This window comes from Ascaphus truei, chromosome 4 (assembly GCF_040206685.1).
Source record: "Ascaphus truei isolate aAscTru1 chromosome 4, aAscTru1.hap1, whole genome shotgun sequence".
Taxonomy (NCBI): Eukaryota; Metazoa; Chordata; class Amphibia; order Anura; family Ascaphidae; genus Ascaphus; species Ascaphus truei.
Genome location: NC_134486.1, coordinates 391,164,592 through 391,180,667, shown reverse-complemented (window position 1 = coordinate 391,180,667; position 16,076 = coordinate 391,164,592). Strand labels below are relative to the sequence as shown.

The 16,076-nt window shown below is 41.3% G+C and overlaps 1 protein-coding gene across 1 annotated transcript in view; it reads left to right on the top strand.

Annotated features, from left to right (window-relative positions):
* Positions 1–1,947: 1,947 nt before the first annotated feature.
* LOC142493879 (cytochrome P450 2K1-like) overlaps positions 1,948–16,076 on the top strand; it is a 38,171-nt gene continuing 24,042 nt past the window's right edge. The window contains exons 1-2 of the mRNA XM_075598574.1: positions 1,948–4,806; positions 6,745–6,886. Of these exons, the coding sequence (XP_075454689.1) occupies positions 4,582–4,806; positions 6,745–6,886 (367 nt within the window). The 5' untranslated portion in view covers positions 1,948–4,581. The remainder of the gene's footprint in view (positions 4,807–6,744; positions 6,887–16,076) is intronic.

The following is a 16,076-nucleotide window of genomic DNA, read 5'->3' as shown; positions in this document are numbered from 1 at the left end:
TCAAATTTATTTGCGTTTTGTCAATGAAATTGTATTTTGATTTTTAATTAAAACATCACCAATACAAATACAATTTCTGTGACAAAAGTCAAAGAAGTTTCACTTACTATGCGCGTGCACAGCACACACAGCTTTTTTTTATTCTGTTTTCTGGATTCTTGTTTTTTCTAATTCTGCTTTTTTCATGCTAGTTTTTTCTAAATGTGTTTTTTATGCTTGGTTTTTTTCTAGGTTGCCCATTGACTGCAAATGTGTTTATCTATGCCCATTCGGACTTTAGCTAAATACAGTGACAGGCAATGTATTTTTATGGCAAATGCTTATTTTTAATTGTTATGTTTTGTATTTTTGTTTCTTGTTTTTAGTTAATTGTTATGTATTTGTGGGGCTTGTTTTTTATTTAATTATTGTGTTGTTTAGGTTATTGGTTTATTTAGGTGCTTGTTTTTTTATTATTATGTTAGTGTGTTTGATTTTTTATTGTTGTGTCTTTTTGGTGCTGTATTTTTTTTTAGATTACCCATTGACTACCATAGTGGCTAATCATGCCCATATTATATATGTAGCCATGTGGTAAAAATGGTATACAGTTCTCTCTCATGCTGGCAGTAAACCTGGTAAGTATACAGGATTGCCAGCATCAATCATGGAGGTTTGCCCTCACATCCTGGTGAGGTGTCATATGTACATGAGGGGAGTGGTAACAGACCTGGTGTCCATTGTTAGTGACAGAGGAGGTGGAGCCATTTCCTTGGTATATAAGGCACAGCACTGCCCAAAGTTAGTTTGCAAGTCTATGTTCAAGGTCAAGAGCGATAAGTTAAAGGGACTCTGCAGCAATTAGTCTGACCCGCAGCAGTAAGGCTGGCAGGGTCTACACTGTGTCCAGGGACCTGGCACAGGTGGTGATCTCCCTGAGGGGAGAGGTAATCCAACTCCATTGGGAGGGCAGATAGATCTTCTGAAAGGAGAGCACAGAAGAAGATGAGCGGCTAAGCTGTCTGCTGCGAGGGGCAGTCTGCCTATACCAACATCAATAAAGATGCCCTTGTTCACAACAACCCCCCTGTGTGAGTGTGAAATTACTCCACAGTGGAAGGCACCACCAAGAAGGAGTTCCTCATCAGAACCATCTCCTTGCGGACGCAGAGATCCTGATGAGGTGAAGGCGCTGCACTGTATGTAGGTAGGACTCTAGCACACTACCTCAGCTGCCTGTCTGGGTTGACATCCCCATAACACCATCATGCTGGAGACTCAGGAGTCCTGTTGCCAACAGGTGCACCACCAGACACGACCATGTAATGGGGACTGGTTAGAACACAGGGGCCAATGTGAGATTGGTGGGGTCAGCCAGGTCAGAAACACCATTACATTTGGAAGCGCTGCTGAGATACCTGTCAACAGGACAGACTTTTGCTAGGCACACTGGGAAACAGGAGAGTGTATGCTGCCAGTCAGTGCTGTGTTGGGACGGAACCCAGGGGTAGTCAGGGGGCCTGATGGAGTTGTCAGACCAAAGGGATGACCTGGGAGCCTAGAAGGAGTTAGTGGGTCTGGAGAGGGGCTATAGCTGTTCTAGTCACCTTGAAGTAGAGCTAGTTGGTAGGATGCCTAAAGGGATAGCCTTTTAACAGAGGTCAGGAAGCGCTAGACTGACCAAGAGTAGGTAGATGTCCAAGTACTGCATGGAGAAGCCAGAGTACTCTAGCCCATTCCAGATCACTTACCGCTGAGAGCACAGACTGGAGAGAAAGAAGAGAGAAAGCATACACAGAGAGAGTGAGCCTAGCCTGAGGTAGTGCAACACGAGTCAGACCTACATTAGGTACACAAGGTGGTGCATCGGGCAATCTTTATTGTATCGGTATGGCAGTTGCCCCGCAGAGAGGAGCTCCATGTACAATAACCGCAAAAAACGAAACCACATGGCGACCGCAAGCATGGAGGATCCGCGCGGCGCGGAAGGTCCAAAATGGCGGAGCGGAGAGCAGAACCATCACTTCCGGCGGCGGATGTCATTCTGGAGGAAGAGGTTCCGGTTGGAAACCCAACGCAAGATGGCGGTGGCGAGTCCCGCAAGATCCAGGACATCACTTCCGGTGGGCACAGCGGAGTCGGATGGAAGATGGCGGCGTCCTCACGACCGAGTAGCTGTAACAGATCGCTTGGATCAGGGAAGAGCTGGCAGGCCCTGCGGATGCCTGGGAGCAGTGAGACGGGAGAACCGCATGGCCAGTCCGATGGCACCAGGCCAGGTAGCGAAGAGATGCGGGTCGTAGCCCCGCGGATACCTGCCGTATTCCCATATGCCCAACCCCCGGCCACAGTTAAAACCCTGACCCCTATTACCTTTTCCTACGGGTCACCATCGAGCCAAGGGTTGTCTGGGGAGTACCGAACCACCTCCGATGAAAGGACTGGGGAGAACTTGGACTCTGGGGAATGTTTCACGTCCGATGACGGGTCAGGTAGGGGAAGGAATACGCGACAGGTATCTGTTTCGAGTGATTGCCCCAGCTCTATCAGTGTCAAGGTTACCAGTAGGCCCAAAAGGCTGGGTACCCACTCGAGATCAACGGGTACCTCAGGGATATCCTCCGGGGGAGAGTTAGAGGAAGGCGAGGGTCCCGTAGCGGTACCAGAGGAGGTTAAGGAAACCAGGTGGTGGGCCCCCAAGTTTGAGGGATATGAGGCCTGGCTAGATCGTACCAGGTTTAACTTAAGACAAGATAGGATTGTGGATTACTGGTGGGCACCAGGAGAATTCATGGAGGAAGCTCGTCAGGAGGAACTGAGATTGAGGTGGTATGACATCAGTTCAGGGGTGGTGTATCCCAAGGACCAGACAGGTTACAGGACCCTGTAGGCCTTGCTGAACCCTTATCATGGGTGCTGCCAGTAGAAACTGCTAAGGTAATGAAGGGATTAACTCCCTCAACAACCCCCGCAATGCCTAAACACCCACGATGGGACAAATACCCCCTTCACCCACCCCGCTACCGACAATGTATTTTTGTTGCATAGAATTGAAGCCGGGGGTCTCCGGAGCTGGTATTAATGTGTATCAGCTCCGGAGACTCCCAGCATCAATCCAATGCAGGAAAAATGCAATTTTCTTTCTAAGTCCTGCTCTCAGATTCCATTTATCTTTGATAAACTCGCTATTTCAGAGCTTCCACACCAGTGTTATGTAAAAAGATACATTTATTGCACGGATTCAGAATTTGTTGCTACAGGAGTCAGAATGGAGAACTCACTCAAATTCAAGTAATACTGCCATGGGTGCTTGAATGGCTGGAGTAGTCACATACAGAAGAATTACAACACCAGCATAAACTAAAAACGTGTAATATTTAACATTTTGACCAAAGTTTTGCTCCTATCCCTGTCCACGCGATTACTGAATTTCTTTCAAATTTGTTGGAAACAATGGTATGAATAATGGAGACAATTTAAATTGTTTCAGACTTAAACATTTTAATACTTTGCAGCATTCCATAAGAAGTTACATTAAAACAATTCTGTAACTTCGGTACTTTAAATGTTGCAGATATGTTTTACTTAAGCAAATACTATAGAAAGTATTAAGTAAGAATTAGTAGGATGAAGTAAACATCTTCCTCTGACATGTACTGTACAGAATGCAATGTTATGGTTATCAGTTTTATCACCATAGATTACAAATTTTTTCATTAACATTTTTAAAGTATACAATAGTGTCAGTTAATGCTTCTGACTGTACGCAGAATATATAAAATAATATTAAACCTTGTATCCAGAAAAATAATTAAGTATTTGAGTCCCGAGGTAATTTAATATGATAAACTCTTTTAGACCTTAATTTATTTATGCGCAGTGCTTAAAGTATCCCTGGTGCTACTATTTTAACATTATTATTGATTATTTGCGAAGCTCCAACGTAATCCACAGCGCGCTACAATGGGGTACAGAGTTATGAATTGCAAAAAAATATACAGTTATAAGTGAGGATAACATGAACAAACAGATACAAAGTGGTAATTAAAGCCCTGCCACTGATAGCTTACAATTTAGAGGGTGTAGTTACACAGTCCATAGGGCAATAAGGGATTCCTCTTGTGCATGGGGTCCCAAACTTTGTTACACACCTTCATACTGTAGATTTACCCACTAAATTCCCTAACTAATTAAATAGAAGGTGCAGGAATCCTTCCTGTGACTCACATGAATATCCGTGTTTCCTGGAAACAGTCCTGAAGTTGTAGATCTGGAACCATGAAGTTGTAGATCTGGAATCTCCAGAAGTCTCAGTCCTCCTTTCTTTGATGCAGATCCTCTTCAGACTCTAACTGAGATTACTTTTAGCTTAACGATAAAGAGGTTAACCTGAACCATATTTAACCATAGGTTAAACCTAGCTTTAAACGTCTTCTTAATCTAAACAGTCTTATAACAGTGCAGTAACACACACTGGATAAGGCCAGGGTTCATTCAGAGCTCCTCATCTTCTCATGCAAAGTCATTTTTTCTTCTTGTTTAACCCTGAACTCTTAGTGCTTGAGGCAGAGACAAATAAAATCTTTACTCTATGAAAATGTAATGTATTACACTAGTTTTCATTGTTTTTACTGCTTTATTTCCGTTTTCCAGCTGTATAATTTCTGCCCAGTTCTTGGATTTCTTCCTGGCAGTCACAAATCTGTTCTAAACAAGGCGAAAGAACTAGATGCTTTAATTAAAAGTATATATGTCAGACATATACAGGATTTAGACAAAAATGATCAGAGGAACTTCATTGATGCATTCCTTGTGCGGCAAAAGGAGGTAAGTGTCTTATATAAAGTACTTTCATACATATCACCGCAACTTGAAATTATCTATCGTCAAAGTAAATTTAGTCTTACTTATAAATTTTTTCATCATCAATTTGACATTTCATTTGACACATGTAGCAGTCTGGGAAGGTGTGGCCCATAATGCCTTAAGCACACACAAAAACACCAGCCTCATTTTCATACAGTTTCCCACCTAGAGGGTGAACGACATACAGTGGCTTCTGAAATTGTAAGTCCCTGTGCATCCATCTAGCACTTTGTTAGAATGGCCCCTATTTCAACTGACAACCCATGGTCATACTCTGTCTCGCAATCACCAATACGTTTTCTATAACATCCCAATCCATATCATAAATATCTCTTTCCTCAATTTGAGGCACATTAAAAGCAGCCACAGCAGCATTCCTCTTTCCTAACTATTCCTATTTCCTAACTGTTTGTCACATATGGCACACCTGTGAGCATGTGACCTGTATTCGAGACAAGGGTTAATACACAGCTTGCAAGCTGGTCCACTATTTACCATCGCAAAGGTCCCTCAAATTAACAATATCTCCCTTCCATCAGTCCCAATATACCATCTGTCACAAGTAGCACACAAGTGATCACGGGACTTAGATATGCAACCAGGGTTAAAACACATGGCTACTCTTGCCAACTCAACTTTCTCCTATGTAAGGTACATTCAATGAGTTAATATTAACCCCTTACTCAATTGAAATCATAGCTATGATTAGGTTTGACTTTTTGCAATGATTGCAGAGATTTAACTGTTATCATGCAGAATAGATGACATCACATGATATTCTCATTGTTAATAAAGAAACTCTTTGGTTCAAAATTGTATTTGCCACGCACCCTGATCATTGCAGAACTCACTAGAGAATGCCTTTGAAAGTACCTCGAAAGGGTCCTGATTATAAAGTTATAGTTATCAAGAGAGCCATATTTTAATCCCATCTCTGGAAAAAAACAAATGCCCTCTTGAGACTCTATTTGCTCCATACAACACATCTTGTACTTTTTGTGGGCCATAAGTGATAACCCACCAATAAAGTCTTATTTGAAGCTCTGGAGAAACCCAGGAAGAGTCTTGACCTGTCAGAAACCCAATATATTGTATTTTTTAAATTAAACAGTAGCTATATTAACCCCTTAAGGACCAGATTGGTTAAAAGATTTAAAATCTCATGATATTATCATAACACTGTTCTTTAAATTATTTTTTTCTTTTATACAGTGTGAATACTCAGCTTCTGTATAGCTGGAAGACAGGAGACCTAATTGTCTCCTAGTTATATTTCATCCTTTGCACAAGCTGTTTATTATCTATGCAAAGTTCCCTGTTTTTCAACTGTGTTAGCTGTTTTCCTACTCCCACTGCGGCATCAGCAGTGTTTTCAGTGATTTTAAGAATGTCAATTATTTTTTTTGAACCATTCCCTTTATCTTCTAACTTCTGTTTTTGCACACTTATGAATGTATACTGTTCCGCTATCCAGCGGGAAGCAAAATCGTGCATTCTTTCACTTTGATTTGGAAAGGTGTTTTTCCATTATTGGCGTGGTCACATAATCCTGAGCCTGAAACCATGGATCTGAGGTTCCTTCCATACATTTAACATAACCTCAGGGTTTGTTACCTTGGCAATCTTTTTCATCAGACCCTCCATTATTAAATAATGTATTTAATTATTACTCAAATTGCTTCAAACACTTAATTGGACAACAGATTGATTTATCACACAATACTATTAACTTCTAAATGTGTTTGCCTGACACACTAAACCTTCCTGCCACGGCTTGACATTTTGTAAGAAATACACCTTCTGTATTTCACTTTCTATTTGGGCACAGAGTCTTCAGTCACATGACATAAACTGGAAATAAATACTGTAACAATGCATTACTTATCTTCTAATTTTCAGGAGGAAAGAAACCCTCAATCATATTTCCATCATGAAAGCCTGACCAGTGTTATAAGAAATGTTCTTTCTGCAGGAATGGAGACAACAACTACCACCCTTCGCTGGGTTCTTCTTCTGATGATGAAATACCCAGATATTCAAGGTAATTCTTATTGATCCGTAACCAAATGAACTGTGCATTCCAGAATCTGGTACTTCATCTATTTGGCTATGATGCTGAAATTATGGTTACTTACTTTTAGTAGTGACTTCAATATATTGTACTATGTGAGTTCTTGTTAAGAAGTTTTTGCAAAATGCAATGTTTTTTAATGTCTACTAGCAGAATGACACTGGTACTACTCTTAACATTTAGTTTTCCTCTGTGTAAGATTTTTGGAAACACAGAGAACACTGTATGATGCAAAGACACAATGCATACAGATAAGGCCCTATTAATGCACTCAAAATCTGAGGGGTAGGTCACCCTAGTAAAAAAGCAACAACACAGGAATAATCTGAACCAAACCTATAAATAGTATTAAAGTATGCTTTATTAAAGTTGGTTAAAAAATGGTACCAGAATAAATGGTGAATGGAATGAACCGAATACAGTAAGTGCTATTGAGGCAATTGGCCAGATAATCTGGCCAAATGCCCCAATAGCACTTACTGTATTCGGTTCATTCCATTCACCATTTATTCTGGTACCATTTTTTAACCAACTTTCATAAAGCATACTTTAATACTATTAATAGGTTTGGTTCAGATTATTCCTGTGTTGTTGCTTTTTTACTAGGGTGACCTACCACTCAGATTTTGAGTGCATTAATAGGGCCTTATCTGTATGCATTGTGTCTTTGCATCATACAGTGTTCTCTGTGTTTTGATTAGTCTCCTTGCCCTATTGCACCAGTCTGATTCAGTCAACCTAGCGGTCACACTAGGTTGAGCGGGTGCCACCCCTATTTTGCTCTCTAATATTTTTGGAATGAACACTGTTTAATATATTCTCATGAAATATACAAGCAACAAAAACTGACCTTAAAGGAAGGTGGAATTTTAGCCCACACACATAAAGGGACTAACTTAAGCCCCGCAGAACATACGATGCAAAACAGAAAATCACATGGAGACTCTCCAGTTGACCAAGCTTAAACATATATGGGTTTAATGATTACCTACTAAAGTATTGTATACTAAATACTATTTAAAAATAACTTATGGGTTTGTTTGCTTACACAGGTTCTTCTCAGATCTTGTGATCTTGTGCTTTGATCATATAATAATATTTGATTGCATTGATTGCTACAATATTTACTTTAGGAAGACATTATCTAGTAAATTCAGCTGTCTCAATTGGGTTGGGTATTTACAATTGTTTAAGGTTTCATTTATTGTACGTACCATTGTAAATTTTCATTTATAAAGCCACTGAAGGGCTCTACAATGATAAGCTTAATGCAGCAAATATGCACTAACATGGGAATAGGTGAATACAAAGTAAACACTGAGAGAATGGTGTTCCTGCTTCAAATGTAGTACAATCTAACCATTAATCATACGTTTAGGAGATAATTCTCTAAACCACCAAAGCAAAGGCTTCCTCACAGCTGGGTGTACTGTACCATGTTATGTCTTTTTGAGCAGATATAATGGGGTTATTCATTACCATTTGCATTTCCTTGGTTTAGAACTTCTGCCTATAATAGCTAGATCACAGTTTCCAGATATATTACTGACTGAATATATTGTTGATAGTTTTGTATACATTCAATATTATATGGTATGTAGGCATCTTTAAACATTGATTGTCAATTTAACCTCTCTGAAGGGAAATATAATATACTGTACAGCAGAGCAACATATACTGTAATTGTATTACATATGTAACCCCCCTTTGTGATTATTATTGGCTTAGAGGTTTAACATTTTGGACCCACACAGAATAACTTACTTTTCCCTATCACATGGCGCAGAGTGAATAGGCAGAATTATAACTCTGTCCACTTGTGCCTAGTGATAGTGATATAATAGCACAAAATATATAGGAGGGAGAAGGTTATAGATGGTCCAGTTGCTGCCAGCGTTGCATGTGAGAGACCTCACTGTGAATAGTGTTAATAATCTATATATGCTTAGTATATGTTAAGGATCCCTTTATTATTTTCTAGTTAGGGACAGTACCCTGTTTAGATAGCGCCCCCATAAATAGCTCCACACTACCCTAATAATTCCACTACTCTAATAATTCCACTACTCTAATAATTCACATAGAGGCAACCTATGCCCCGAGGACCAGCCCCATCGGAGGGTCCTTAGCAAACTCTTACTCAGGCCACATGATGGCATTCAGTACCCGAGATGGGGATACTGACAACAGACAGAGAGAGAGAGAGTAGTACAAATCTCGGCAAGGGCCCAAAGGAGGGGTAGCATTTTCGACGATCCACAGTAGAGGGATTCCTTAGGTAACAGGAGTTAGTAAAGCCTCAGTACCTTCCCAGCAGGTCGAGATTGGGAGCAGCTAGGGCAGAGGATACAGACAGCACAAACAGAAAACAGTGATGAGACTGTACACAAAATAATGTGTACAATGTAAATGAGACTTTATCGACGATGATTAAAAAGCTGCTGTTCATATAAATAAAGTTCCTGACACCCACCATTGCATTAAGACAAAGACTTAGCAAGCTAAGTTAAGAGCCATTTGATATAAACTCCTAAGGAGCCGAGCAGGGAGGGTTACACACAGATACAGATATATATATATATATATATATATATATATATATATATATATATATATATATATATATATATATATACAAATATAGCTGTATGCTCATCTTCATGTCTTAGGCAGGTCTGCAACCCCGCCTTTCCCCATTATCACCCAGCATACAGCACTTCCACTGCAGCAAGGGATTCTGGGAAATGACATGCAAATGAGCACACAGTGTCACTTTTTGCCTCAATAACCATTTTTAACATGGTTCCCTATAGGCTCCTCACCATAACTTAACTCAGTATTATGTTTTATATATATATATATATATATATATATAGATATATACAGATATATTATCACCCAGCATACAGCACTTCCACTAGTGGGGAAAGGCGGGGTTGCAGACCTGCCTAAGACATGCAGATGAGCATTCAGTTGTATTTGCATATTTGCTTTCCTGTGGAGGGTTTTTGTCACTTTTTTTACTCACCATAACTTAACTCAGTATTATGGTATAGCCTATCCCATAGCCTCTTTGCATACCCAGTTAGAATCAACCCCACACTGATGAGACCCATCAAGGTCGAAACAGCTGTCTGTGGGTGGTTTTCTGGGTATGCACCTTAACCCTGGCTGTGCTCAAAGCTGTGATCATGCAGCAAGCTTAAGCCTATAGGGAACCATGTTAAAAACGTTTTTTGAGGCAAAAAGTGACACTGTGTGCTCATTTGCATGTCATTTCCCAGAATCCCTTGCTGCAGTGGAAGTGCTATATGCTGGGTGATAATGGGGAAAGGCGGGGTTGCAGACCTGCCTAAGACATCCAGATGAGCATACAGTTGTATTTGCATATTTGCTTTCCTGTGGAGGGTTTTTGTCACTTTTTTTACTCACCATAACTTAACTCAGTATTATGGTATATATATATAAATATATATATATAGATATAGAGATATAGATATAGATATATATATTTATACAGTGGCGGCAGAGTTTATTTGAGCTCGGCCGTAGCCGCGGTGTGGGGAAACCGACGGCAAGCCGGCGCCTCGTTTGGGGCTTTCCCTGGTGCGTGCCGCGCGTCACTCTGGCGCCGGTCACACGGTCCAGCGTTCCCCGGCATCCCCGAAGGCTGCAGAGGCAGCAGGGGTAAGGGGGATGCTGCGCGCAGCTTTGCGCAAGCCAGGGGGAGCAGCCAGGGGTTCGGGGAAGGGGAGGGGAAGGGGGCATTTTAATTAAACGTGCGGGAAGGGGAAGATGCGGCAAGATGCGGCTCGCTCGCGGCTCCGTTTTGGCACCAGCCGGAATAAGCCCCGTTCATAAGGGGCACAAAACGGGCAAATGGTAGAATAAACTGTGTCGGGCCTGTAGATAGATACATACATATATATATATATATATATATATATATATATACATACATACACATGTAGAGGTATCACACTGATACACATACACACTCTTTCATCACTTGCTTTCAGGAACCTTTTGACACCTCCAGCCATAAAACACATCCACACCGGGGGAAGGACCAGCACAGATAACATTCCAATAGACACTGTTTATTGTATAGCTTTTACTTGCTTCATTCATTGTAACATCGCCGGAAGAAGAGATCAGTGTATCTCAAAAGCTTGCACAAATAAAAGCATTTCGTTAGCCACTGAACGGTATCATCTATTTATTTTTTGATTATATATATAGATATAGATATATATATAGATATAGATATATATATTTATCTGTATCTATATCTATATATATATATATATATATATTTATCTGTATCTATATCTATATATATATATATATATATATATGTATCTGTATATATATATATATATATATATATATATATATATATATATACAGTATATATCTGTATCTATATATATATATATATATGTGTGTATATATATATATATATATATGTGTGTGTATATATATATATATATATATATATATATATATATATATATATATATATACAAAAACACAGAAAAAACAGGCACACTCATAGCGTAAAATTGTATAACAATAAATTTATGGAGTAAGGGATAAAAATGCACACTCACAAACAAAGCTGAAAAAAATGCGTTTTTGAGTACAACTCAGCCCGTTCAGACGCAGGAACCCAAGGAGGAGGACTTCGGTGTGATGTCCGCGGTGTGTCTTGCCACAATAGCCCCTCTAGGTTCTGGCAGGGACCGAAAGCCACGAGGGACGCCGCCTTCCCCTCTCTCCGGTGCTACACAGAGCATACACTGAATAGAGTCTCGCGTGAACTCGATGACATCATCGAGTTCACGCGAGACTCTATTCAGTGTACTGTATGCTCCGATCGGGGCTTCCCCTTCCCCTCTCCGGGTCCGCCGGGTCCCCCGGAACCCCCCACCGCCGTCCCCCACATCGCGGGACACCAGGGCTCCCTCGGGGAGCCTGTGCACGCGTGCAGGGGCGCAGGCCCCCGATGACGTGTGACCGCGCATCGGTGATGCGCGGCACGCCGAGGGGATGCGGCTCGCAAGCCGGGACATATCCCGGCTTGCGGAATGAGCCGCAGTCAAATAAAGTGTGCCGCCTCTGTATACTGCACCGACACACTTTATTCGAGCAAATGCCCGGTATGTACCTGGCAGATACCTGGAATGCGCCACTCCTCACCTCTGACAAGCCCCGTTGCATTTGCCTTCCCAGCCTGGGTTCATGCCTGGCTGATGGGCGGCTGATCTGTTAAATGATAATGATTAGGATTTAATAGGCTGCAATGCTTCGCGTGTCTACCAGATGGCATAAATTCATGTATTGTAATGCAGTATATATATATATACTGTGCAGTATTGCAGCCAGCGGGAATAAAATGCTTCAATCCCTGCTTGGAAAATAACTCAATGCACTCGGGCAGAAAACAGTCACAAACCTCAATACACCCGGGTATACCCGAATTCGTGGGACTAGCCAAGCTCGAATAAAGTGTGTCGCCAGTGTACGTGAGTGACAACTACTCTCCACTGACTATATATATATATATATATATATATAGAGAGAGAGAGAGAGAGAGAGAGAGAGAGAGAGAGGGAGAGAGAGAGAGAGAGAGAGAGAGAGAGAGAGAGAGAGAGAGAGAGAGAGAGAGAGAGAGAGAGAGAGAGAGAGAGAGAGAGAGAGAGAGAGAGAGAGATAAATATATAGCAACAATAGAAAAGTAAACCCCCTACTGTATAATTAGAGCACTCTAAACAGATATGTACAATGATGACACAAGAGGAATCTAATGATGTAATGAATTGATGAATTATTTAAAATAATCTTTATTAGGAGATACCTCAAAATTAAAATATTGCAGGTAAGTGAACCTATGCCTCCTCTGAGGCTTGCCTAATCTAAAGTGTGAATTGAAAATGGAGTGGGTATAGACTGGGGTATGATGTCCCAATTTAACGTTTAAGTAGGAATATAAAACCATCACGTTTAGATGCAACATCACATCTAAATAAGTGTAGCTAAATACCAGACTCTGAATGGTTAATGAGTACCCTATACAGAGAAATAAAAGGATCTACTGTCATAGAGAGTCTCAGTGATTGCTGCACTGTGGGGATGCAATGCCTGTGGCCAAATATGTAAATGAATATCAATATATAACACTTACTGTACATCAGTTCTGGCCCCCCACCTAGCAGGTAGTGCAGTGTAGTGTGAACACTTTAGTGCACACTTCAATAAACACCTAGATCCTTGTTAAATGAACATATATGTTGGAGAGTTAATATCACTCATAGTGTAAACATTCGTTGTAGTTAACCTCATATAGTATCACACAGATGATGAAACATTTTAGCTCCTGTGCAATTTAAACCTCATGTAAAGACATATTTCAGTCTCAAAGCTATATAGCTGGACAGAATGACAGACTCAATATGTCTGACAAAATGTCTCTTATTTAGCCAATATAGTAAATATATCCAGATAAAAGCTTTTGACTGCTGCATAAACTTGGTAGTTAACAGAGAATATATGACTGGACAGAGAGACAGACTTGTAGTGTCTGATGCAGTGTCTCCTTGTGGTGTCTCCTTGTGGTGTAACAATCAAACCAATTAAAATTGGGAGGTATGATACAATAACCCTCACAGGTACATAGCAGTATATTCCATGTAACCAATTAGCTCAGTTTTTATCAGTTTCAAAGCTGGGTAACATGGACAAAATGACAGGCTGAATATGTCTGACAAAATGTCTCTAAGTTAACCCATATATAGAATATATCCAGATAAAAGCTCTAGATTCTTGCACAAATTAGGTAGCTTGCAAAAAATGTGTGACTGGACAGGTGACAGACTAGTAATGTCTGACACAATGTCTCCATGTCACGGTGGTAACTATGGTGTAGCAACAAACTCATACAGTGGCAGCCGCCTTCATCCTCATGCGGCCGTTTCAACGCGTTATTTAAAACCCCGGGCAGATGTGGCATGTTTTGGCCATTTTAGGCGCCGCGGGCGGTTTCATTGTTTAGCGCTATTAGCGCTGTCTAGCCATGAATGCGGCTGAACGCGGCAAAGTGCGTGACATACGGAAAACATCCCTGTAGGCGGACGCTCACAGAGGTATGCAAGGGAGACTGATTATAGTGAAATTAAATAAGCCTTTTATTGCGCCTGTTTCCTTAACATCAGGAAACCATCCAAACAAGGGGTAAACAAAGCTTCTATTCACTTGGGAGTATTTCTAGTGAAATACTATGCAGTTCACAACTCCCTTAGATAAGCATGTCTCCCCGCCCCAAACATATAGCATGAAATAAGCAGATATAGAAAGTCTCATAAATGAAAGTCTTATCCGTTCCTTGTGGTTTGGAGGGAAAATCTTCTCTGTCCCTGGTTGCTACCTTTTCTTCAGGGTTTGTCAGCATTCAGGTTTAGAAGCTTCCCCTGTGTCTTGAAAGCAGCTCTGCTGTTTCTTCTGGCAGGGCTCAAGACAAGTGTCTCCAAGTTCAGCTCAGGTGTGAGCTAGGGAGTCTCCCTTCCTGTCTCAAAAGACAGGCTTTTCTAAGCCATCTAATCAGGCAGGTGGTGTTTGTTAATTGACTACCAGCAGTTAACCACCACACTGCTGGATTAGAGGTAATTACCTGAACAGGGATAACTCCCCTGTTACATACCTCACCTGTTTGTGGGAAGCTCGGGCTTGCCACGGCCAAAGCCCATCCTTCCACTCTCATTCTAGATATCTCTGTGACTTGAATGAGAGTGGATGGAGGAAGAGAACCTCAGTCCTGCTGGGATTGGAGCCATTTCTCCAGTTTATTCGTGTCTCCTCCTGAAGGTGCTTGAGATCAGCACTCCTCAGTTGCTCGAGGAGGACTTTTTCTAAGTATAGTCTTTTTGCTACGTGCGCGGTCATGAGATTTCCCTCGCGTCGGGTGCTCGTCTTATTGTAGGCATACTGTATGGCAGAAGTTACAGAGCATTTAAAAACAGCCCTTTGAGTTTTCCGCTCTTGAAGCTGTCTCTTTGCCCTTTTCCCACTCAATGGGGTTGCTAGTTCAGCCTATTTGGGGTTAAGTTGCAATTCCACACCCACTTCCACAGAATGTCCCATCTTTTCAGCTTCAACAGCTAAGTATTCCTCTGGTATTGATTCAGCACGTGTACCTTCTTTTGTTGCCTGTTGGGTGGCTGAAGGTTTTGCAAGTGCTTGTTTAGGTGGTTCAAATTTTGCAACCTTGTCTTTCAGATGAGCGGTATTCCCAGCTCTCACTGTACCCTTGACTTCATAGGTTTTTGAGGCTGTGGTGTACTGACGCTTAGTCAGGGTCAATACTTGTCCTTGTAGGACTGTAATCTCATCCGCGAGAGATCCCTGGTTTTTGAGTGCGTCTTGAAAGTCTCTTCTCAGGGAATTTATCTGCATGCTTTACTTTCTCTGAGCTTGCTTCCACATTTTTATTGCATTGTGAAGCACTATGAATTTCTTTGATTGGGCCACAGTTACTTGTTTTAGTTTCTGGACCTTCTTGTGCTCCCTTTTGTGCCGGGTCACCTGGGTTCTAAGCTTGGCCTCTAGCGATGCTTTGGTGATGCTCAGGGTAGCCTTCAGTTTCTCATGCTGCTTTGCGGGGAAATACTGGGTCATCAGACGTTCCTGCAGCACTTGAATTTCTTTAACAGCCTGCAGATTTTCTTCCTGCAGAGTTCGCTGCTTCTCCTCGGCCTTCTCGAGGTGCGTACGTAGACCTTGCAGTTGGTTCTGCAGTCGGTGCTCTGCTTCAAACTTCTCACCTTCCAAAAGTCTATTTATTTTCTTAAGCTCATGTAGCTTTTCATTCTTTTCCTTGACTTCGTCTGTCAACTGAAAATGTTCTTCTTTCAGTTTTAAGTTTTCTCTTTTTAATCTTGAATTTTCTCCTTTTCAGTCTCTGTACTATTCAGAGCCTCCTTGCTGTCCTCCTTCCATTTACGCACATCGGCTTTGAGAATGACAGTCTCCTGCATGAGACTTCCTTCTCTTGGTTGAGGGTCTGAAGCTCCTTCTGAGAGACTTTGAGATCTGTATCAAGATTGACAATAGTTTCTTTAGATATGCCAGCTCCTCAATGAGACTGTGTAGTTCCTTTCTGGAG